Below are 25,586 nucleotides of genomic sequence, written 5' to 3'. Positions count from 1 at the left end.
TGCTTGTTTTTAAACATAGGAATATAATTACAATTACGCAGTTAGTTCACTTTTGCAGACATAGGACAAGAAATGGATATAATACAATTTACAATTTAATACAATTTCTACTGAAATTATATTAACACCCTACAAGTGAAGCCTTAACCTATGAGATGGAAACACTAAATATTTTGAGTCAATGTCGTTTTTTCTGCAAACCCCTCAATTTTAAACAAGATATAATAATATTTAAGATGACCGGACATGAAGCATGAATCAGGGAGAACCTGACAGGAAGAGATAATTATGGTTGAGAAACGGCGTGGTGAGGTTCCAGACAAGCATCATCTGTCTTAGAATTCGGAACCTTTGCAGGCTTCCCTGAACATAATAATAAATCTTCTGAGTGCCATCAAAGTCGAGGAACTTCTTCATCAGCTTAGGTTTTATCATATAATCGAGAAACTGTCTCTTTCGTGAAAATCATTTACAGAGACCAAGACAAAGCACGGAAATTTGTAAGAAAATAATTTGGAAGTTATTTCGGTATTGACAGTTGGACTGGAGAAGTTTCTTCTGTATCCAGGAGCTTGGCCCGTTCATGTCCTCCACTTCGTTGGACTGTTCCGTCTTCCAGTATTTCACTGCCCTCGAGGCCTTATGATATACTGCGACGACACGGATGTAAATATTTCTTTCCAGTCTCTCGTGAGACCAGTGATAAATCGAGACAGGGGTAGTAATGAGGCAAGAGGAAAGATAGAGCTACGGTATATCTTCACGAACTATAAACACGATACATTCCCTTGGGAAGCATTCCGCCATAACGCACAACTCAATGTTTGCAAGAAAATAAAGTTAATGTATGGACTTCACAATCAATACATATGTTAAATTTGCGTGTAAAACATGGATGAAAAAAAAATGGTTTTCCCTGCCTTCCGAATGTTCAATCTCCGATACTAATAAAAAAAAATATCATTAAATTTATTAATGTGGTTAATTATTAATAGTTACAAAATATAAATTTGTAATATTTTAGTTCTTACGGCAGCGGGTATGAAGATGGCTATATTCTAAGATGTTGCGCCATATACTCTGTAAAAGTTTACCGACGTTTCAGATGGACGATGGAGGTGAACGTTTACTACACCACACGGCGCAATATTCCAGAAGACAGGCATCTTCGAATTTAATTTAATTTTGTATTAGTCCAATGTAACCACTAATTTTCATGAAACTCAAAACGAAAGTTTCTCAAATATGGCATGATTTATACTTGAATTCTTATGATGGTCATATTCGGCACGATGCGGTATACAAAATACCTATTCCAAGCAAATCAATCAAGTGTTATCATTGGTCCGATTGTAAAATAACACTATACCCGCAGTTTCTGTATTTTTCCATTTCAAAAATTAGACGTTCGCTATTTTTCATTATTAAATGCGTTTTGTGAGTATTTCCTTAATTTATACATTCCATCATTCAAAGTGACACAGCACTACAAAAATATACAGCAGGCAGAACCAAACACGTGGGCTTACAAAATAATAGCGAGTCACAGACTGAGAACCTCCTTTTTATTCCTTGGAGTGTATACATGTTTTAGAGTAAGAAGTCGCTTTCTTTTAAATTATAAAAATGAATTATATGGGACCAATACTGATTTTTTTGTGGCTCGTTGAATTAAATGAATTTTTCCTTTCATTTCCCATTTGTGAGTCTACCGTTATCACATGTACACAAACTGCCTTCTATCCGTTTAATTTAGTGGTTGTACAGAGCCATTTTTTTACTGGGATTAAATAAAAATTACATTAAAGTTTCTCACATCACTGGCCAATGTTTCTGATTTGTTACTGCAGATCTTATTCAAGCTATGACAAAGGCAGCTGTTCAAACATTACGCAGTACTCTGATAAACTCGTGGTTCAATTAAGGGGTAGTACATTACGCGGAGTTTTTTAAAGCCTCGTTTGGCAAGTGAAATAAATTGTATATCCTTTTCCCCTTTCCTCATTCCTCACAACAAACCTGAAAATCAAAATGTCGAAGAATTTCGGGTATAATTTCAATAAAAAAAAAGCAGAAGTCAGCAGTAAAAGAAACTTTTTCTGGATGCTCTGAAAGACGTCTAGTGCAGATGCTCTATAAAGTTCCTCAAATCGATCGAATAACAGCGTAAATTATCTAGTTCTGCAAAGAAATAACGCATAACGGTAACGACCAAGGTCCGATTTCCAGCAGATATAGATATATTTGCAAGCGTCTAAACACGATAAATAGTCCTCCGATCAGTGTGTATCAATACGCCAAAATAAATTCTGTGTAATGAATCAACCAAATGAACCATTATAAACAAAATCTAGAGAATAATTAAACACGTTAATAATAACTTTAAATAAACCATATCTAATGCCTATTCTAACATGAGAATTATGTTTAAATCTTGTATTATAGAACACCGAATATCATCGTTCTCTTCCGATGGTAAATTTCTATTTGTCATTCCGCTACTTTAACTTACAGTTTTATTAACGGGGGAAAAATGCATTTAAAATTAAGAGTGATGGTTTGAGAACGGCTGTCCGATCCGTTGAGAGATATCTCTGAAGCTGTGGTAGGTGACGTCAGAACTGGCAGGGAGCCAAACGGAAAATGCTCCACCCTTCAACCCAGATGTAAACTTCATTTTCTATATAGCATTCCAGTTAAATACGGGCGATGTAAACAAAGTCGCGTACGGAGAAGTGCTGTTACTGTTCCTTAACCTTGTCCCTCATCCGGTGTCGTTTCATAGAACTGTTGTTTCTGTTTTTAATACTAAAATAAATATATTATTCTTTGCAGCGATAACGATTTGGAGAGTCATGTTCGTATCTGTTACATAAATAATGTTAAATATTACAATTATAGACGCTGCTTAAGTTCTTTCTGTACATACGACTTGGGGTAAGTGCACATTTATTGGAACAGCGCGCTGTGGCCAACAACTCACGGACCAACGCTGAGGCGAACATTCTTTCGTGTGTTATGTGACACTCAGCTGCAGTTATCGTTGTGTCACAATTATCAAGTTTGGAATTCGTTCTTAATTGTTAAAAACAATTGTCTGTATATTATTTTAGTGAGTAGTCACAGATTATTTCAACAATAAATAAAGTACGAGAATGACGGAATCATATTTTTGCATACTCCTCAGTACAACAAAAGCAGAACACCACCGCCGATAAGGTTGATCATAAAAATAAAGAATAATAAGAAATCAGACCCCCCACCCCCCCTGCATCGTGCTCATTTTGTACATGACTAAATGTCCAAATGACATTTAACTGACAGCCTACAACACCAGGCATCATCAACAAAGGAACACACGACATCCGTTGACTCTTACCTTCCGGGTATTTACTTTCTCCTTACTAGCGCGTGAGTAATAACGCGGTGCTGGAGGGGGAGGGGGCGTAGCCACCACGACAGGTGGCGTCGCTTGAGCGTACTCCAGCGGCGGAGAAACAGGACGTCCCTGGCGGTCCATCCACGAATACGTCTGACGTACGATCCAGGGTCCCCCCTGGTGAGAGAGAGGGCGATCGGTTGCTGGCTGGAGATGCAGATTTGGACTTTTGACCGTCATGCTCAGCTTCCGACATGACTTGAGCATCTGAAACAGGAAGAGGATGTTCCCGTTACGGACAGGCACTAGCATGGAAAGCAAAGTTTTCTCTAAGCGACAGTCAATTTGAAATCCCATCGTCCAATGTGCTCTTCAGGAAGTTTAAAGCACCACACGCTGGGAAGCTTTTCCTAGAAAATCCTTCTTTTAGAACTATGTTTAGTTGGTCACAATCATTTTTGGCACTAGCTAAAGTAACCGTTTATTAACGTTTCTTTGTAAAGTAACTATTGAAATTACTAGTTATTGTTTAAAACATCCACAAGAAACTCTTATTTAATAACAGCAAAACAGTACAAAGCAGATAAATCTTCTACAAGAACCTAATTATAAAGAACAAAAATTACAATATTGAAATTATCTCCTAACTTGTACTACAAATGAAAGTTAACACACCGTTAAAAACACCGAATCATTCTTATCATTACACTCAGGTTCTTGAAACAAAATGTGAAACAGAAAATGTCTAAAACTTACCGCCTTTGGCTACTTCTGTTAATATCTTTTAAACACCAAATAGGACAATATGACAATATCTGTATGATTTGAGGTTTTCACAGCGGTGAGTATGAAGATTTTTGTCTTCTGGGTTGTTGCGCTGTGTAGTCTGGTCGATGTTACCAACGTTTCTGAGGTCATGCTGCCTCCGTCATCAGAGTATGAAGATTTCTGTCTTCTGGGTTGTTGCGCTGTGTAGTATGGTCGATGTTAACCAACGCTTCAGAGGTCATACTGCCTCCGTCATCAGGGCGATGAGTATGAAGATTTCTGTCTTCTGGGTTGTTGCGCTGTGTAGTCTGGTCGATGTTACCAACGTTTCTGAGGTCATGCTGCCTCCGTCATCAGAGTATGAAGATTTCTGTCTTCTGGGTTGTTGCGCTGTGTAGTATGGTCGATGTTAACCAACGTTTCAGAGGTCATACTGCCTCCATCATCAGGGCGGTGAGTATGAAGATTTCTGTCTTCTGGGTTGTTGCGCTGTGTAGTCTGGTCGATGTTTACCAACGTTTCAGAGGTCAAACTGCCTCCATCGCCCTGATGATGGAGGCAGTATGACCTCTGAAACGTTGGTTAACATCTACCAGACTACACGGCGCAACAACCCAGAAGACAGAAATCTTCAGTACAATATCTCTTTATGCATTAACACATATAGTTGCCTAAAGCTGAAAAAGCTGTACGTGTAGGCAGATCTATATATGATACCGCACGTGGTCAAGTAGTAACTGACAGAAAAAGTGAGAAATTAAAGTAAGGCAAACGACAGCAGAAAATTATTTTAGGTACAATTTCCTTCTGACACCCATAGTTTGTGCTCTGTTGCTTAATTGTTCCAATATCAACTTCAGGATTCAATGTACAATGAGATGTGAAAAATATTAAAATGTGGTGAGAGAAGAATGGTATATTTGAAAGAGTTATATCAGATTTTCGCTTATTACACTGAGAATTACGAAAGACTTCAACAACGAGAGATATGACAGCCGGATATCGAAGAGGACACACACTGCTTGGTACAAAACACGTTACCAATTTTAATTTGCTCAGTCTTAAGGCCACGTCAGCCGAACAAAATAAATCCAACAAGTATATTTACAAACACATCTTAATAATGCTGGTATTACATTTCTTCTTCTCTTTTGAATATTATCTGTACTTTTTTCATGTTTCCACTCTTACATTCTTAATAAAGCCACAACTTTTATTTCTTATTTTTTGATACATCATCAGTAATATCAAAAGTATAAATATGTAAGACATTATTAAATAATCATTAAGTGTATATATATGTAGTAACTCCTCAACACGTTCCAAGAAAAGCGGCTTAAATAATTACCACAAACACCTTCAAGCAATGTTGATCGCCATTATGCAGCAGAAACTCAAAACTTAACATCAGTCATAAACAAAACTAGTCAGTGCATGGGATGCAGACTAAATAACAAAAAGTTGGTACTGTCACTTGGTAAATTTCATGCAAGTAATAAATAAACTTGAAGATATCCGTCTACTGGGTTGTTGCTCCGTGTAGCCTGGTAGAATTTTACCGACGTTTCACAGTTCCCTGCTGCCGTCACCATCAGTGAAAGCACTTCTGGAAAGTCAATAAACTTCTACACGACTACACGACGCAAAAACCCAGAAGACAGCCATCTTTACCAGCCGCCGTGAGAAACTAAAATCTCGCCAAGTAATCAACTTGTTATTGGGTGTATAAATTCATTTCATAACTCGTATATACTTTATAAGCCTGCGAGTATTCATAAGAATCTATTAATAATTTGTAATACAGTAAAACCTCTCTAACTTGGACACTTGCAGTTCCACGATAATGTGTCCAACTTACAGAGGTGTCCAGGATAGAGGGAAAGGGGAAAATATCCTTTCATATTGTGATGTAATGACAATGTGGTAATTGTAGAGTATTATGGAGCACTTCCCAAAAAGGAAATTATTCATAAGAAGAATCAAAAGGGTAAAATAATTTTTTACAAGTTTTATTTTCACTAAATTAAACTTGCATGGATAAGCTCAAAGGAAAGGGCACCGATACTTTACGTTTGCCGACAGTGTAACTTATTTACTTACATAATCTAACTACTGTAGGCTTGCTCGAATTAAGAATTAATGACATTAATAATAATCTTTTGAAACCCACTCTCATGGTTGCACATTACACCCCAGCCTCAATAAAATTTTAAATATTCAGAATGTATTTTTTTTAATTGTACTTACGACATTAGCTCAACATATGATGTCACTTATTTCTTGTAAAAAAGTCCGTCACAGGACACTACTTTTTTGTTTTTATCTTGGAATTTGCCATCCTCTTTCTAATTTTCGCCGCAATCCGAATAAAGTTTCAACCATTCCTGGTTGATTATGAGCGAAAGCATACAATTCCAATTTCTGTTAACACTGTTTAACTCAGTTGAAAGCATTGTACTGACAAAGTTAAAACTGTACCAGAAATACATGCTGTAGTATAGTAAAGGGTTCAACAAAATAATAACTATACACTTAAATACTAACTGTAAACGTTTCCCATAAAAGCATTGAAGCTAAGTGCATGCATGCACCTGTCCAACTTACAATGAAAGGGGTAACCAAGTTCCAGGATAAAGGGGTGTCCCAGATATAGGGTATTGTGGATATGTAAAATTATAGGATATTCTCCGGTTCCAATTAAAAGTGTCCAATATAGAGGGGTGTCCAGGATATAGGGGTGTCCAAATTGAGGGGTTTTACTGTATTTCAGATTCTCACGGCAATGAATATGTCGCTGTATCTCCACTGACATGTATCGTCATATTGACTTGTACATTCATATTTTTATTTTCCGAATTATTTTTCTACAACTCATACGAGAATTTAAAAACTGACCAAAAATACGTAAGTTACCTTACTATCTCTGAGATTATTTTTATACACTTGGCTTAACACCTTAAAGTCAAAGATCATCTAAATAGTGTTTCAACGTTTACTTATTACCTCAAATATAAACACAAAACATATCCATTACAAAGATCAGTTAGTTTACGTTCTTTAAGGAAATAAATAATTTAATAATAATAATGTTTTAGAATTATAAGAAACCCAGGAACATTCAGTGTTAAATCAGATGGTACATATTTTTATATCTGAGATCTTAAGGGTTAAACAGGCTTAAAATTTAAGAAAACATGTTGATGTATCTTAGGTTTTCATCGTTAACTCATGGCAAAGACTGTCACCTGATCAGGGTCGACCTTTGTTACCATAACAACGACGGGTGTTTTCAAATGGCACTTGGATGTTGTTGCATATATAGGAATAAAGTAATATAGTATGAAGCATTACAAAGCCAGATAATCCACACTTACTCATCACAGATTCCTGGATGCGTGCAGAATGTGTTCATGACGTTCACTTCATGAATGAAACTCATTGATGATCAGGGTAGTACAGAGTAAACAAGCGGTTTAAGTGACAGCAACGCTCGTAAAACTGGACTCTTTCCTGTCCATCAGACCTCATATTCCATTTGTCCAGAAATTATCTGTCTTCTTGAAACACTGACAGACAAGATTCATTATCATGTTTACAGTAGCCCACCAGTGGTCCCTCTCCTGATCCAGATTAATCCACCTCACATCGTGAAATCCTATTTATTTTTAAATATATTTTAATATCACCTCATCTCCTCATTATTCTCCCAATTTGTCTCTTTCTTCCATATTTTAAAAATAAAATTATGTGTACGTTTACCAGCTGTCCCATGCGTGCTATGAGCATCGCCTATCGCACCCTGTTCTATATTTAATGAAGAGTATAAATCATGAACCTCTTCACAGTGAATGTTATTCTTCCTGGTGTATCTATCATAATAATACTAGCTGAGAAATATAAATCACTAAATTCGTAATCATTTAACATAATTCATCACACTTTTACGATAAATCATGCTGTTAAAGACATTCGTTCTTATTTCGCTTCAGACGTTTGATCTATGAAGTACAACGTTGAACGTCAAGGAAAAGCGATGTAGCAAAGTTCAGAATTTGTATTAACGGACAGACGTGAAGTGTTATCTCAGCCGGTATTCAGTTTCCTCCAGCCGCATAATTGTAGAAGGAAGGAAGATGGATATCAGGCAAGGAACCTCTAACCATCAATCAAGCCTCGTCTCCGCTCTCGGTGTGTTCACAGTGATGCCGAATTCTTGCGTGGAATTGGTAGATTCAAGTGACACTGATTTACCACACTTATTTCTGGTTTCCGAGAACAAATAAATCATGAAACACAAAATACGCAAAGGTTTCTCCCACCTGTAACGCTTCTAATACAAGCCAGTCGGACAACGTAGGTCAGTTCACTAGAACAGTGGTATTCAAACTTTTTTGTTCGTTTACCCCCCAGATATAATTTCTCTTCAACTTTGTACCCCCAAACTTGTTGGTGTATAATTCAAGTTATACATAGTATATAATCTACATCTAAAATAAATTAAATAAATTACATTACTGGTTAATCAGTGTTTATCATAAAATAATTTTTTTTTTTTTAAATTTCACGTACCCCCTAAGATGTCTTCGCGTACCCCAGGTTGAATATCACTGCACTAGAACGTCCAATCCGCTTCTGAGGTCCACCCAATCTAATATCCAATGTGTACCAGATGTGCTTTCCTTGGACGGTGCCTGAAAATGACCTTACCTACTAGTGATGGGATACGAATGCTTATAACCTTATCTTGCCCTCTCCCACATCGTAAAGGAATTTTACTTCAGCAAAAGGATAACATTTCTTTAGTTTAAATTATTTAAATTTTGGTTTGAAGTACTCTACCTTTTTTTTTACGATTTCCACAATCACGCTATGTGAATGCTTTGACGGCACAGAAGGGTCTCGTGACTATCATTACGGTAAAATCACAAAATTTGTAGTGAGTGATTTTATTTCGTTGGTATAACTGACCAGAAGTTTGCACGTTATAGGAATGCCATGTTGGACTATGTCCATTTTGTAAGGTATATTTGATATACACGACGTTTCGGGATCTTGGTGTATTCCATTCTTCAGGTGCTGCCATTATATTGCCGATATTTCGTCGTTTTTAAATATTTTTTAGAGACAGCAGCTGTCACCAAAGACTCTTACATAAGGTACAAAAATATATCAGTATAATGACAAAACATTTACATGAAGACAACTTCAAAGGACTACACCAAAAATAATGATCCTATATCGTTGTCATAAACAAACCTTCCATTGTTAACATGAATTAAAATAATGTATAATATCTTTTAAAACCACAAACAACTTGCTTTTAGCAGTTTAAAAAGGACGGGATTGTAACTTCCACTGACGGTCTCAAAGACCAAATAAATGGAGATCAAGATACGTAGTGTTTTAAACAATATATCTCCCACACTGAGGAAGAAGTGAGTTAAAATTGTTCCGGGTACAAAGGATGTTGGGGAAACTTCAGATACAAAGGACTTGATTTACAACTGATGAGTTCAAAATCTGGGTCAGAAGAATACAGTTTATTTGCAACGCAGTCCCAGAATTGTCTGTCGGAGGGAAATATTCTCTCTCTCCCGCATCCGACTCCATAGCATCACATCACGATTTCCCTTGTTCTACTTCTAGTCTTGGAAGTTTCATTAATACTGCTTCACAACCAAGAAGTGCAATAATGAATAATGACATGATCTTTCTGCTTTTCGCAAGAAAATTTAAGCACGAAGCATCTTCGAGCTGAAATTCTTAGTGTTACCCCTTCCTTCAAACACAAAGTGTTTTAATGAATAAAAAATTATAGCTTTCAAAAAAGTCTTATTCAGTAGCTCAAGAAATTCCCTGGTTATTTTAGCCCCAAAGTTCATTAAGGTGTTCACAAAAGCTCGCAACTGGTACGTCGTGAACCGATTATACGAGGTGCGATCGGAAAGTTTCAAGACTGTGTCAATAGAAGGCGAACCGGATGTAGTACGAGCTTCTGCCGCTAGGGGGTGCGGCCTACATTCATAGTGAAAGTGTGCCAGCCGGCATCATCGAATTAGCATTTGTTTCTTAGTTACGGGCATTTTGGTAGTGCATTACACCAACCCTCCTGCGATTTCGGAATGGCGGATTTTCATGAACAAATCAAATTTTGCCAAAGACTCGCCTAAACGGCTACGGAAACCTATGAAATGCTAAAGCAAGCATTTGGGGAGTCCGCAATGGGTCGTGCACAAACTTTTGTGTGGCATTCACGTTTTAAAAATGGCCGAACCTCTGTCGATGATGACGAGCGTTCTGGACCACCATCTTCGAGCACAACGCCCGAAAATGTTACGAAGATTCGGCAGGCCATTCACGAAGATCGACGTCGTACCATCAACGACTTGTGCGACATTGTTGGGATAGGCTATGGGACCTGTCAGCTGATTCTAAAGGAAGAACTCCACATGCGACGCATCATGACAACGCGCCAGCGCACACCACCCTCAAAGTTCGGCAGTTTTTGGCCTCAAACACCATGGCCGTCATCCCGCACCCTCCTTATTCGCCGTGTGACTTCTTCCTCTTCCCAAAGTTGAAAATTCAGCTAAAGGGAAGGAGATTTGAGACGATAGAAGAGATTCAGGCAGAATCGCAGATGGTGCTTGACAGGCTGACAAAGAAAGATTTCCAGGGATGCTTCCAGGCTTGGCAGCGGCGCTGGGATCGTTGTGTTCACTCCCAGGGGAACTACTTCGAGGGTGATGGATGAATTTAATACATGAGATAAGTGTACGGGTTTTTATAGGCGCAGTCTGGAAACTTTCCGATCGCACCTCGTAGCTCAAATATTTACTCAATATTTCGGTAAGGTTAAAATTAGTAACTTCCTAAACTTCGTTGTAATACGAACGTATTGTAGCCGAATGCTTTCGAGATTTCATGTTATGATTTGCGATGCTGTTCTTTCAAGCGCTTGATACGGAAATACTGCTCAACCGAATTGTGTGCAGTATATTAACCAGAGCCAGGTTCTGTTTTTATTGTATACAGCGCTTGTAAACACTCTAGTGGAGTAGAGCCACGTTCAGAAATGAAAGCATGGAATAAGGCACAACATAAAGGAAAAAGAATGGTCAACAGTTCTAACCCCTGATGTAGTACGAAATAAAAAACTTATTTTCAAGTAAGACTGTTTAATGGTTATTGTGTGGGGTTGTAATACAAAAAAATCGATGCCATTGAACATTAATACTTTATATACTTCTATATATAGGTCTATATATATTCTCGTGTTTTATGTATAGGGTGAGTCAGAAGTATGTTTACAGACTTTGTGTGCGTGCTCCAGGATTAAAAATAAAAAAAACTTTCTTATGAACTTGGGGTCGCATGTGTTTCATTTTCGAAATAATAGCCAAAAATAAGTTTCAATGAACTGATTCTATATCAAAGTGAATCCAGCTTCCAGCAAAGATTTTCAGTTAACGTGTGGGCAGGAATTGTTGGCGACAGGTTTATTGGTCCACACATGCTTCCATCGCGTCTAAGAGGATCTTCATACCGGTGATTCTTAAGAAGACACTTGCCACGTCTCCTTGAAGATGTACCACTGAATACAAGAAGACAAATGTGGTTTATGCATAACAGAGCCCCAGAACACTTCTCCCATCGCGTCAGATATCATCTCAATAAACAGTACCCTCAGCCATGGATTTGGCGTGGTGGCCCACTAGCATGGCCACCGAGGTCACCGGACCTGACTCCATTGGACTTTTATCTGTGGGGTCACTTGAAGCCCGTCGTTTATGCAACACCCATAAACAATGAAGACGACCTATGGGAACGTGTGCAGAATGCATGCCAGATGATTTGATGAAACCCTGGTGTGTACGAACGAATTAGTCAGTCTTGTGTACGTCGTGCTCGGGCATGTGTGGAGAATGGAAGAGCAACCTTTGAGCATCTGTTATAAAGAAACATCCCTTTCCTTATACTTGGCAATAAAGGCATACATTGAGAATTATTTTTGGCTATTATTTGGAAAATGAAACATTTGCGACCCCATGTTCATTGGAACATTTTTTCTTCAGGAACACTCACACGAAGTCTGTAAACATATTTCTGATTCACCTGTATAATATAACGAAAACGACCGAAAGCAACGTTTTACACTTCAGCACCTTCTCTCATATGTATAATGCGTGTTATCTTAGTAACCTTTTCATTGGGAATGCATATCTTAAGTACTTGAGAACTGTTTGCTTTATCCACTTCGATCAGTATGAGATTGTTTAAGATCTTTTAAATCAATATTTCATTTGTCAAGATTAATGTGTTTTGTGCTGTACCGTTTGTGGCAAGAGTGTACAAATATGCAATTAATACATCAAAGAATCGGTTGATGACAGTCCTGTTAAATTTACGATGGCATTACAAAAAAGATGGCAACAGCCTGATTTGTACACTGGGTGTTCAAGAAATAAGTATACTTGTTGAAAATTATACACATAGAATAACGTTACAAGAAAAAAAAACAAGCAACTCTTGTGTACGAAAAACTATAACACAGTTTATTAGTTTATCTAACAACTATGTAATAAATTCAGTGTTAATTTACAACATATACGTTACTATTATTAATGGTGAAGTTAAAATCCCCAGTGTTGTAAAACATCATTTTATTTGATTCTTGCGTTCAAAATGAGGACCGTAATAATATCTCACACACAAATTAAGAAACCAAAATTGTATATCGTCATTTCCAACTCAAAAAATTCCCAACACTAACGCATTGCAGTCACTACGAGCAGTCCGCTTTGTTGTAGAACGAACGTTGTAGGCAGATTTCTGAAAGAACGATAACGAACAGAATAGTACAGAGTCATCGCCTTCTCAGGAAGTTCGAGAGGTACCAGGTTCAAATCTCGATTTAATTTTCGGGTATTTAAATTTATTTATGGTTTATTTAAAAACGGTCAGTGGCTCAGATTATATGCCGCTGAATTATATGATAACTAATGAATAATGAGTTGGAAAGGACATGGAAGAAAGTGGTTTTGGGATAATTTAGATTACTATCCCAGAATTTTCATGGAGGGAATGAGGTAGGATATAAAAATCAGCAGTCAAAAGTAGTCGGTGTCGGGGTAGAGATCTGTAACCGAAGGGCGCGACGTTTATTGGTCCTTGGGGTTCATGGTCCAGGACACCATTGCACAGACCTACATCACTTGCTCTAAGGGAAAGGCCGTGGTAAAATTTATATACTCATATTTCGGAAGCACTCGGTTCAAGTCTCAGTAAGATCATCAGTTGGCTTGACTAGAGTTTTGCAAGATTTTCCTTACATTTTACAGCCGAATACTCTGATAATGATTTTATTTAGTATTGGACGATGGATAATATCCAGAAAACAGTTTATTTCAACAACGCACCATCGTCACAAACTTTTAGAATTCAACTCTGTTAACAATTTAAATCGGTAAATAGACTCTTTTAAACGTCTTGCATCTTTACCACTGAATCATATTTGAAATTCGTTTAGCGTAAAATCACGTATGTGGTTCAAATAGCTTGTTAAATAATCTACTAATCAATCCAAACAAATTTTTGGGCAGTGTTTTAAATACGCCACGTCTGTACGTAAGTAACTTTATCTCGAAGTAAGCAGTCAATTCCGTAACTACAAGAAACATCAGACCCTACACTGCGCCCCCGTGCCATAGCCGCCCCCTTCTACTTCCCTCATGGAGGGCTTCTAATGCGAGTCACATGTCACACAATGTTATATACCGGGTGTTCACAAACTTTTGCCGACATCTAATATTCATAATTTACAATATCCTTAACTTGTGTATCGGTTTCCTTCGTTGGAATTCAATGGACGACTTCGACTTTTGTAGATGAGGCACGTCGAATGCTTAACAAATACGCAGGGTTTCAACAGACATTATAATTGTCATCTTCAAAGTAAATATGTTGTGAATGGACGCTTTTGGAAGGACAGACAGCAGGTGGTGAGGTAAATTCAACTGTACTGACTGACTTGGCCAAAGAATGGGTTGCTGTACAATTGCAACGGATAATTTGCCATCATTCGAAGCGACTCATATCCGAAAGCTGGCACTGTACAAAGTCAAAAACTGTTTGTCTCTGAGCAAATGTACACCAGGGTTTCTAAACCTTCTGTACGTCACCGCACGTTAAAATAATCTTAGACATCATAACACACCAAACAACTCATTATATAACGTTGTGCCAATGTGTATATATTTGTCTAAATATCTATATTATTTTTCATGGAAAATAATTTAACAAATTAGGGGAGTAATATCTAATAAATAAATAATGGGACGCAAATGAAATTTTTATTAAAATTAAAATAGCAAGTCACTTGAAGGACCTAGACAAAGATGAGAGGCTAAAATTAAAAATTATGTTAAGGAAATATTATTTGAATCCAGTCCAAACCATCTCACCCTAATTATTTGAGATGCATAACAATATTATCCTCACATCTAAAGTTACGTCTACGAAATAGTTTCTTTACTTGATTAAAAATATTATGCATCTTACAATGTGCGTGCAATATTAGCAACCAAACAAATCTCCTTGATGTAATCGTTCTAATATTATAATGCGAAGGGTTCACGAAGAACGCAGATGTACGTCTCACATTTTCGAACATTTAGCAATAGTTTCCTACACTGAACCTTGCGCTTACAAAGAAAAAAATGCAATGGCACTTTGAACTGCCACGTTTGCAACACAGTTTCGAGATTACATTCGTGTTGAGTAAGATGACTTTCTCAACTACCACAGAGCAAAACACATCTTAAAAATGTTAAAGCTGATAAACAGCTGGGTCACTTTAAAAGGCAGAGCATTTTACAACACACCCAGAAGCACATTGATCGCTAAGCAAGGGCCGAGCTGGTGGCTGCTGAAACGACTTCCGGCCGGAAGCTTATCTTAACGTAACGTCATATCTTCGTGTTAATGGCGTCACAAGACATTCATCTTCCAGTTACCTCAGAACTCACGTGACAGTGTAACAATATGAAAGAACACTAGACGACCTGCATCAAAAATGTTGCTCATAGCAGTTTCACGCTTCACTTGCACTTGAAAGGCACGTTTCGTATCAACAGGAAATTGACAGATTTATAGCTAGTGAACTTCAGATTTTACCCAAGGAAGTGAAAATGATTGGGGGGGGGGGGGGGGGGGGGTTCTTGAACCCACAGCTTATATTTCATACTGTTTCCCAACCTGTCGTCCAAGAGCAATGCCAGTCCCCATATTGTGTTGGCACCGTTTATTTACCACAGCTATAATAAATGATACATTACAACATCGAAGTATCAGCAGGTTAATAGCAATACCAGAAGTGACTTTAAACGGATTACAAACTGCACATGGACGCCCTGTACCACGGGTATGAATAGTACTAGGGATACTGAGAACGACCCGTTCTTCAAGTGCCTGAGCACTGCGGGTCCCAACTTTTCGTTGCCTCGATCTATAGACATTCGGTAGGACTCCTTGGATGAGGGATCGGCCCGTCGCAAGGCCTCTACCTGTACACAGGACAGCACAACACAGAAAGACGCGGACAAACATCTATGGCTTGAGTGGGATTCGAACCCACGGTCCCAGCGACCAAGCGGCACAAGGCCCACGCCTCAGACCGAGCGGCCACTGGGGACCCCATTAATAGTAACTCCACTGAAAAACATTAAGGTTAGATTTACGTGAACTTTACTTCAGTGTCGTGTCGGACTTCAAACTGTACGACCGGGATTCGATTCCTTGAGAAAGTAAATTATTGTTTTCTAGTTTCTGTGCCAGACCTCCTCTGGGGCCCACCATCTTCTTTTCCACCGAATGCCGAGGGCCCCTTCCCGGGTGGTAAAGTGTGCATAGGTTATAATGTTGATCACTTACCCCCTTCTAGTGCTGAGGTCAGGTCCTCCTCTCCCCCCCCAAGCGCCTTTGCTGCACGTAGAGGGGAGATCTTTACTTTAGGACCCAAGGCCCTAATTATCTTCATGGAGTAACGCCCTTATTTAAGAGATTACTAATCATTAGACTCATCAAGAAATTCCCTATCTAGGCAATGTGGAAACCAAGAGTTCATTAATGAGTTTACAAGAGCCCGCTATTGCTCTATTTCCTAAGCCAGACAAATCTATTTCACACCCACCCAACCCACGAGTCTGTTGTTTCTAAGTCAACAGGTACAACGATGATAACGATGCAAAACTGTGAGATAATATGCGACAAATTCAACACAGCAAATATTCATTTATATAACTTATTCCCCCTTTCAAAAAATCAATAACGTCACGTTAACATTTTTAAATTTCAAGAAACACTATAGAAATGTAATCATAGTAACAAATTTTAAAGGGTTCAGACGATGGTGAGTTACACTTGAGATTACGAAATTCTTAGACTATGTCCATCGTCTGGTATTCCAAAGAACACGATAATGCCAAAAGAATTTTGTCGGGGCCACTCAAAATAATAAATAAATCCACTTGTTCATATTTTTCTATATTTAATATGACTACTCCACCAGCTTCGCTGTTTCAGACACATTTTTCCGTCCTCAGGTAAAAAGGGGGGTAGGAGTACAAATTCAGTTGGTGTTCTGTTGAATACCAGACGATGGATAAAGTCTAAACATTTAGTAATCCCTAAACTAAGAAGCATTTGATCAAATGCACACCTGTGCACCAGCCTAACAAGTTAACCAACGATTTCATTTGCACCCACTTGCTTTATTATGAACATGCTTTACGCAGATATCTTACTTAAAACACAAAATGTATGAAACTATGTAAACCTGTGCAAAAGGACAGCAGGCTTTGTGAGTTCTGCCCAGTCTCCATTCAGGATCGTTTGTAAGCCTGCGGAGATCCTGTTTAATTGGCTGCATTCGACTGCATGCATTAAAGAGCTCAAACGTATAACAAGAACGTATAAACCTATCAAGATTAAATTTTAAGCCATATTTTACGAATAGCTATTGAGCCACTTCAGTTTCCAAAGAAATCGGAAAATTATAACGACCACTTTACATAAGAGAATAAATACTGTTTGAACGTATGCCTATGAGCCGTCCTCCTTAATGGATGCACAGGCAACTAGATTTTTAGTTTATTTGGGTAAACATGAAAAATTATGATAATAAAATGTCTTTCTTCTCTTATAATTAACTTTTAAAAGCATGGGCATTCTTATAATTGCTTCTGTCGAACAGAATGGTCCAGAAAATAAAGGAAAATGCCAAAAGAATTTTGTCGGGGCCACTCAAAATAATAAATAAATCCACTTGTTCATATTTTTCTATATTTAATATGACTACTCCACCAGCTTCGCTGTTTAAGACACATTTTAAAGTATACAGGGTGATTCTAAAAGGACTTTACAACTTTGAAAGTGTATAGAAATTTATTCAGAAGGCTTACAGAATCAGTTGAGGTGTCATCTTGTAGCTAACCAAATCACGTTTTACATCAAATAGTAATTTTGGTTCGATGTGATTGCCATTGGTGATACAGCAGACATCCCACCTGAAATCAATCTCTTGCCAAACACAATCCAGCATATTCGGTGTAACTTCTGCAATTGTGGTGGTGATTCGAGCTTTGAGCTCAGTGAGATTGACAGGTAAGAGTGGAACAAACACACGATATTTAATGAAACCCCATAAGAAGAAAATCGAGAGGTGTCAAATCTGGAGAAGAAGGTGGCTATGCTATCGGCCCTGTTCGACCAATCCACCGACATGGGAAACGGTTATTGAGGAAATCCCGGACTTCTGTGAGGTAGTGCGCCGTCTTGCTGGAAGTGAATGCGTCCTTCTTGGTCATCTTCGTCTAACTGTGGTATGAGGAAATTTTCGACCATATTCAGATACAAGATACCGTTGATGGTTCTCTAATGGAAAAAGAACGGGCCGTACACTGTAACTTTGCTAAGGGCACAAAACACATTCACCTTTGGGCTGTTACGAACATGTTCCAGAGATGCACGCGGATTTTCGCTGCCCGAAATCCTGCAGTTGCAGGTGTTCACCTTACCACTGACATGAAACGTCGAACTAAAGATTATATATGCCAGTAATGTTTTGTCTTCCTCTATCCGATGCAACATTTCTGCACAGAATTACTGATGAGCCACTTTATCTTCGTCGGTAATTTCTTGAACAATGGTAAATCGTTATGGTTTTAAGTGCAAACGTTTTCGTAACATGCTCCAAACGGTCGATTGTGGAATGCCAGTCTCACGAGATGCACGTCGCGTTGATTTCGCAGGACTACGGACAAAGCTCTCCCTCACTCGTTCCACGACAGCATCAGAAACAAGTCTCAACAAAATTCTTGTACCAAGAGTAAATTGTAGGTCTGCTGAGAGGATCCTTGCCATACTGGGTGCGAAAATTCCGTTGAACCATTGTCGCAGATTTCGTTTCTTCAAACTAAAGCACACAGCGAGCGGGCTCCGCACCTGTGAAAGTAGCTATTTTGAAATGTACTGCCGCTTGCGCTAGCGGTGACGGAATTCGGTACTACAACACAACGTGAGTCAAACTTCATTTATTTTGCTACAAAATAACACCTCAACTGATTCTGTAAGCTTTCTGATTGAATTTCTATACACTTTCAAAGTTGTAACGTCCTTTTAGAATCACCCTGTACTTTACACAATGATGTACTGTCCTCGAGTGGCAAGTACATGCTTGTGATGTGGGCGGCCATTAGGCAAGTGATGTGCGTATGCGTTACTAGTATTCCTGAGTGAAGAACTTTGGTCTTAAGAACAAAAATATTTGCCACATATTTCTTTATCACCGTTGCTCCACTATTCGTAGTATCGTTGTTAATCTGTTTGTATCATTGTTTTATATTAGTTCTAGTATTGTAAATAGTATCCGTAAAGTCTACAACAGCTCAGAACAAGCAACACGTTTTCAGGCCTGCTAGTAAGGAAGCACGTGACGTCAAAGCCCATATACGTCACAGGTACACACTGAACTCTCGTGGGCAGCAACGTCTTTGTGTTTAATCAAATAGCGGAATAATCAAGAGACCAATCAGACATGATGGCAACAAGCAGCAACTGATATAGGTGCTGGATTAATTTAGATCATGTTTAGCTCACTAAATAGCGGAACTTCCAGTCCACTACACCTCTCAAGCAATTTGCAAGTCATCAGATACTTGAAGTCCGTAGCTGGAGCGATTTCATGAGCGGATCGCGTGTTCTGCACACACATCCTACATATTTCGGCTGCAGGGCAGTAAATTGGAATTAACTGCTAATTTCTGTTTAACTACGACTGCGAAACTTGTATTTTAACGGCATATTGGCGCCATGTGTACTCGTCATTAGATTACGATGTTTTGGAGAAACACACTGTATCCTTCTTCAAAACTGAATTGGTGATGCTAGGAAGTGGAGGGATTTATACAGGGTTTTGGGAAGGAATGACTGATTAGCATCCTGCGTTCTGGTCTGCTGTGCCGCGTAATATGTTTGCTGACGTTTCAGAGGTGCCTGAATTCTGGATAAGGTAAACCAATACACACAAAGGTTCTGAGGTATTGACTGGTACAGTATGGGCCTCGTTTCCACTAGGAGAGCAAACCAAGTTATGTCTAGCGACGCATGGTGACAGACGCCACACAAATGAAATAACATATCAGACAAATTTCCAAAACATAGCAAATATTTCTCATCACGCAATGCTATGTCACCATGACAACATATTTATTTAGATTATTTTATTAAACTTCGAGGCATAGAAGGTGATAATCGCTCACTTTATTAAGACATTTCAGTCTTTTATTAACCCGTAATATTCATTGGCTGACAAAGGCTTGCCACTATATTGTACTAAGCCAGGTAAATGAAGTTCATATTCACACCCTATTCTTAAATTTATTTTAATATTATCCTCTAATCTTGGTCTATTTATCACACGTCGTCTCTTCACTTAAAGCATTATGATTCAAATAAACGCACGTCTCACCTCTATCGATGTGTGTTACATGTTCCACCGTCTAATCTCCCTTGATTTGATCACCACGATAATATTTGGTGAAAAATTACTGCATAATACAAAATATGTGAATGAGATCTACAACTATAATGTATATATAACAAAATACAAGGAAGATATAAAACAATATGACACAAATTAAAGAAAGATGTGACGATATAAAATAACAGAATCTGTTTCCAAATATAAGATAAAAATAATTAAAATGTTTTTGTGACAGGAAAATGAAATGAGCTAGTGAAACACACAGTTTTTTGTGTAAGAATTGAGAGTATTGGTTTAGCACCTTTTAAGGCTAGTATTTGGGACGATAAAAGAATCTGAGAAAGGAAGATGACATTTTTACAGAGAAAAATATTATTTACATATATCATTAAACTTTTCGCAAACGAGAAAGTCGACAAGACAGTTTCTGAGTATAAAATGATTTATCGTTAAGGAAACGGTAGCTTACGACAGAATAATAAATTCTACTAATGCAGTAGAATTAAGAAATATAAAAAAATACTGTTCAAATTATCAAATTATATGTAACTGGGAGAATAATCAGTAACAGATTAATTTCAAATGGGTAAGGGGAGGGAATAATTATATTTATAAGATTAAATGTTATAGGAGTACGAGAATAGCGTCATTACAGACAGTTTTATTAGAGATGTGGGCCACAAAAAAATACGGTATTATGCGGACTCAGTCTTCTGCTTAGATAACTCAGTAGGCGACTGACTAAATGTATGACATTACGCAGTGTGATGGTTTTAGGGCCGACCGAGCCTGAGGGCTGAACTCTGAGAAAGTGACCGAAACGAAGAAGAATGAAAAAGGGAAAAACAAAAGAAAAGAAAAGAAAAGAAAAGAAAAAAGAAAGAAAGAACAAAGGCTCTCGGAGTGAGGATTTCAGAAACTCAATACCAATCTTCTGCGTGAGATATTTCAAGGAGGATAACAGAGAAATTGTATTCTGAGACCCACTAAGCTGAGTAAAAGCAATACAAAAACTGAAGGGTCGATATAGGCGTAGTTAGTCTCGATTAATAAAAACTTCAAGCCAGGCTTCAAAGTCGGACTCTGTCAACCTTAACATTTATTTTTACAGAGAAATACACGCTTTCTAATATAATGTTATGAGCCTCCCATAATTTCTGATTTCATGTCTTGATTATTAGGGGCAAACTGACTGACGTTTCTTAATAACATTATTTCAAATCGGTTTTATATTATATGTCGTTAGAAGTATAAACGTTCAGCAAAATTACAAAAGCCTGTCAACGTAGTTAAATCATTCCACATCTTTATAGATATTTATTTGTTTCAACATTATCCTTCTAGGTACACTCAGATATCCTTAATAATCTCTAACACGAGCTTATCAAATTAAAGGTTTATATTAACCCTTTTCCCCAAGCGTAACACAAATCCCTAACCTCTGACCATTTTATATTAGGTCAAAATGAAAAGTATAATTATGACATTCCTTACTCATCCTATTGAAAGATCTTTATCGGTCTTCACGAGGACTAGAAAAATATCGTACGAATCGCCAAGACCTTGTATTATCCATACCGAAAATTCACCTACGCTTTGTAAATCAGTTTTCATGCATTCAGCTCTTAGCAGAAACTTCTCCAGCAAAAAATTCATTAATTGTAGATTAGTTTAAACAATTTCCATGGATCAAAATAAGGCTAAACTGATAATGCTGGAACATATAAGATGAGACATTTAGGAGTCGTGCGTTCGAACAATGTGACAGCAGTGCCAAGTTTCCGCTCGAGAGGAAGACAAAAGCTGAAAATGATAACATATTCCCCTACCTCAGTTGCCAAAACCACATTAGTTCCAGACCATTAAAAAATAATTCCTAGCATACACATTAAGTACATCTGTCCTTGTTGCTGATTGTTTTCGTTTTTCTACGTTACGCATTCTCTAAGCACAAATACTTAATTGTTAAGGTGCCTTCTTTACAATCACATGGAAACTTTGAAACCAAAGTTTCTCTCTAAGAAACTCATCCCTTAACCTAAGATTTCTGAACATCAATCTTGATCCTTCACGAATTTCTGGAATCTATTTGAGTCTCATTTTATGTTGAGAGGACTCTTATCTCAAAGTTTAAACCGAAAAAAAATTGTTAATCTAAATTCATGTTCCTTTGCCTATCCTACGCAATACAGTCAGTTACAGATTGTTATGGTTCTGGCAAAAAGTAGCGCTCTGTTGATACAGACTTGAAAGTAGTAAATTATTTAGCATAAGAAGTCGGAATATACAGGCAACTCTCGGTTTACGAACATTCGATTTACGAACGTCACAATTCATTCAAAATTTCATAAAGTCGCCAATAGATAGAATTCTTTACAAAGCGAAATGCCAAAGTATAGTGAATATAATTGTAATATTTAAATAAATAAAGTTTAAAGAACATATTTATTACAATAATTATCAGAAAATTATTATATGATAATTAGTACGTGGTTTTAATGCTTTAAAATGGCTGCTAACGTATACGATACGTATCGTAAAATCTCAGGAATGCAAGATACACGTAACGAATAAAAACTTATAACGAACGTCTTGGAACGGAACTCGTTCGTAAACCGAGAGTTGCCTACACTCGTATTTGTTTACTTTTCCCTAAGATATGTGCAATTTTAAAAGAACGGTAACCCTCTCTGTGTAAGAATAAAGTGTTGGTTGGCACCTTGGTCGTCTGGCAAATAAGATAAAGTAGCATTTGAGGGTTTTAAGGGAATGTGAGTTCATATTGTAGTATTCTAGTTTGTTACTCCGTGTTATGTTCTGTTTGTAGATCGTCGTTTCGGTGGAGCACATTACTTCCATCTTCAGGATTGACTACAAAGCGGAACAAACCAAAAGCCTACAATCTAAAGGCCGAGATAAGTTTACCGTAGTCTTTTATGGACGTAAACAGCTGTTATCATCTAACAATTAACCAGTTAAATCCAGAATTGTTCTTTATAATGCACAAGCCTGACATTAAGTTTAATGAAAAGAGCAATAAATATAGGCCTAATTCCAATTACGAAGATTCATTATAGTTATATTACTGTTTCCTCTTTCAGCCGCGTTATATAGCAACTAGTTGTTTGTGGAATGTAACAAACAAATCCATGGTTTCCTTTATATTAATAACAACATTAAATAATTCCTTTCACTGAATTACCTATACCAAATTAAACTAAAACCACGGGCTGTGAACACACAATGAAGCCCCTTACACAAGACGAAACCTAATAATTACAGCCATTTCAGTGCTTATAAAAGGACGCATAGTATATTGTAGCAAACTGCTATGATGGTCAGTCTTCTGTCTATTGGATATTACGGCTTTAACCTAGAGATGGCGATTTAATTCAGACTGAGTATATTAAAACTCTGATATGTAATGGACGAAATTAATAATTCTTCAGCAACATCAAAACATTAGCCATCAGTGGCAGTTAAAAGTAACTACTGACATTTATAATTTACTTACCACAACCTTATTCTACGTTTTTATCGCACATTTCTCAGCTAAAAGTTTCGCAAACATGAGTTAACATTACCATCTTCACGATCACCACCATTTTCAACAGACCGTCCCCTGTGACCTAATAACTTTCCTACAAATTTAAACTTCTTAATTTATACAATATTCTTCTTTAAAGTGTACATTTATGAGTAGTGAGTGACAAGCCCACTGACTCTGCACAATTTCTACTAAATCCTGACTTGTCTGCTAGAGCCATCTAGTGTGAATCAAGAGAGACTTGGGTGAGAAATGGCCGCTGAATTTTGCTTACGAAACATCTCGTTCATGCTCGTAAGTTTCTTTTACACGCCGTAAATCATAAATAGGAAGGAAGTTCTCTTACGGATTTTTTTATCACCATTAAAAATGCATCGACCTCGGTCGGGGTCTTGAACCCGCGTACTTTGGGTCTAGTGGCGATGATGCTAAACACTAGTCCACCGAGGACATTACATTCACCAACTCTTTAAATTCGTTTGGGAGTCATTCTTTGTAATTTCTTAAAACTACATTGTATTTTAACACTTCAAATCCCGATCTTAAATATATGTACCACGTACTTGAAGTCAGTAATTTTGTATTTTGTAATGTGTGTTTCGTATGATTCTGGAAGCACAAATTATGTCAATAAAAACTATTATCCAACTGTTCTTTGTAATGGAGAACTGTTGTTTTCTTTGGGGTATGGACTAAATTCTTAATTATTATTTTTTTCGAGCTTCGGCATCAAATGGATAAAATATTCATCAAAACTAGTATTTAACGCATTGTCGACCTATTGAATTGTTTCGGCGTGCTGTGATTTCTCTGTGTGGCAAAGTTTCAGACAATCAATACCTCCTCCATCATCATGACAGAAGTTCAGCACTTACAGTTTTGTAGTGCATTGTAGTGTAGTGTAGTGCATTGTAGTGTAGTGTAGTGTAGTGGTTCTGGTTGTGTCATGCAAATATTTTTAAAACTCATGGCAGAGACTGCCGAAACACTTCTGTGTTAGCACACATATAACATTTGTCAAGTGCGAATGCTTCTAATAAATTATAAATCAGGTATTATAATTATTTTATATGTTTATTCATCGTTTATTTAACGACGCTATTAGTTGCTTTGATGTGATCCCAACCCAGATTACTGAGGCAAAGACATGCTCGTAACGCTGGGTTGAACTCCACATTTATAAGGCTAATCGCTCCAGAACACTTCATTGCATTGTAATTTATCATTTCAAAAGCCTCTATAAATAAACTAGTTCTTGATTGTTAATCTTGGATCAAATCAGATCGTTCCTTTCAAAGTCCTTCCTAATTTACCATTCATAATATTCATGTCATTCGACAATATCACTTAATAACACGTTATTAAATAAATAAGGAAACTAGAAAAGAAAAAATCCTTTCAATGTGAACCAAACTCCGACTATAAGCAAAACAATTCTAGAGTTTGGAGAATCACAAAAACTTATAATTGTTGGTGTCTCTCCTCTGAGCTTTGTCGATCAGAGCAAGCTGGCGCCTGTGTGTCAGCAACCCGTGTGACAAGTGCTTTTTAACATTCACGGTAGCGTCTGGAATTTCATTTCGCAACTGGGGGTAAACACATTTGAATCCTCGGGCTTTATTACATTTGAATCGGAATACAGTGGATTCCGGTTGGTTGGGACACATCGTGACTAGAAAACTTTGGCCCAATTAAGCGGCTGCCCCAATTATGCGAAGTTCCACGTAAAGAGTTAAAAAAGGTTTGTTCTTTAAGATTTGTCCCCATTAACCGATGGCCCAATTAACCTGAATGTATTGTAGAATCTGAACACGTTATTTAAACATGCTACATCAACTGCAAATTTTATA

At 37.5% G+C, this 25,586-nt stretch overlaps 1 protein-coding gene across 10 annotated transcripts in view; it reads right to left on the bottom strand.

The window, feature by feature from the left end:
- The window catches only part of dysc (whirlin protein dyschronic), a 250,246-nt gene that overhangs the window by 139,535 nt on the left and 85,125 nt on the right, over positions 1 to 25,586 (bottom strand). For all 10 annotated transcript variants that reach the window (XM_087353900.1, XM_087353899.1, XM_087353902.1 and 7 more), the window contains exon 4: positions 3,380 to 3,646. In XM_087353900.1, coding sequence (XP_087210026.1) covers positions 3,380 to 3,646 — 267 coding nt within the window. The remainder of the gene's footprint in view (positions 1 to 3,379; positions 3,647 to 25,586) is intronic.

This window comes from Zootermopsis nevadensis, unplaced genomic scaffold (genome assembly GCF_977971745.1).
Source record: "Zootermopsis nevadensis isolate Lab colony 2312 unplaced genomic scaffold, Znev_1.0 Znev_ptg000022l, whole genome shotgun sequence".
Classification (NCBI taxonomy): domain Eukaryota; kingdom Metazoa; phylum Arthropoda; class Insecta; order Blattodea; family Termopsidae; genus Zootermopsis; species Zootermopsis nevadensis.
The sequence above is the reverse complement of the archived record's forward strand: the minus strand, read 5'-3'. Positions and strand labels throughout refer to the sequence as shown.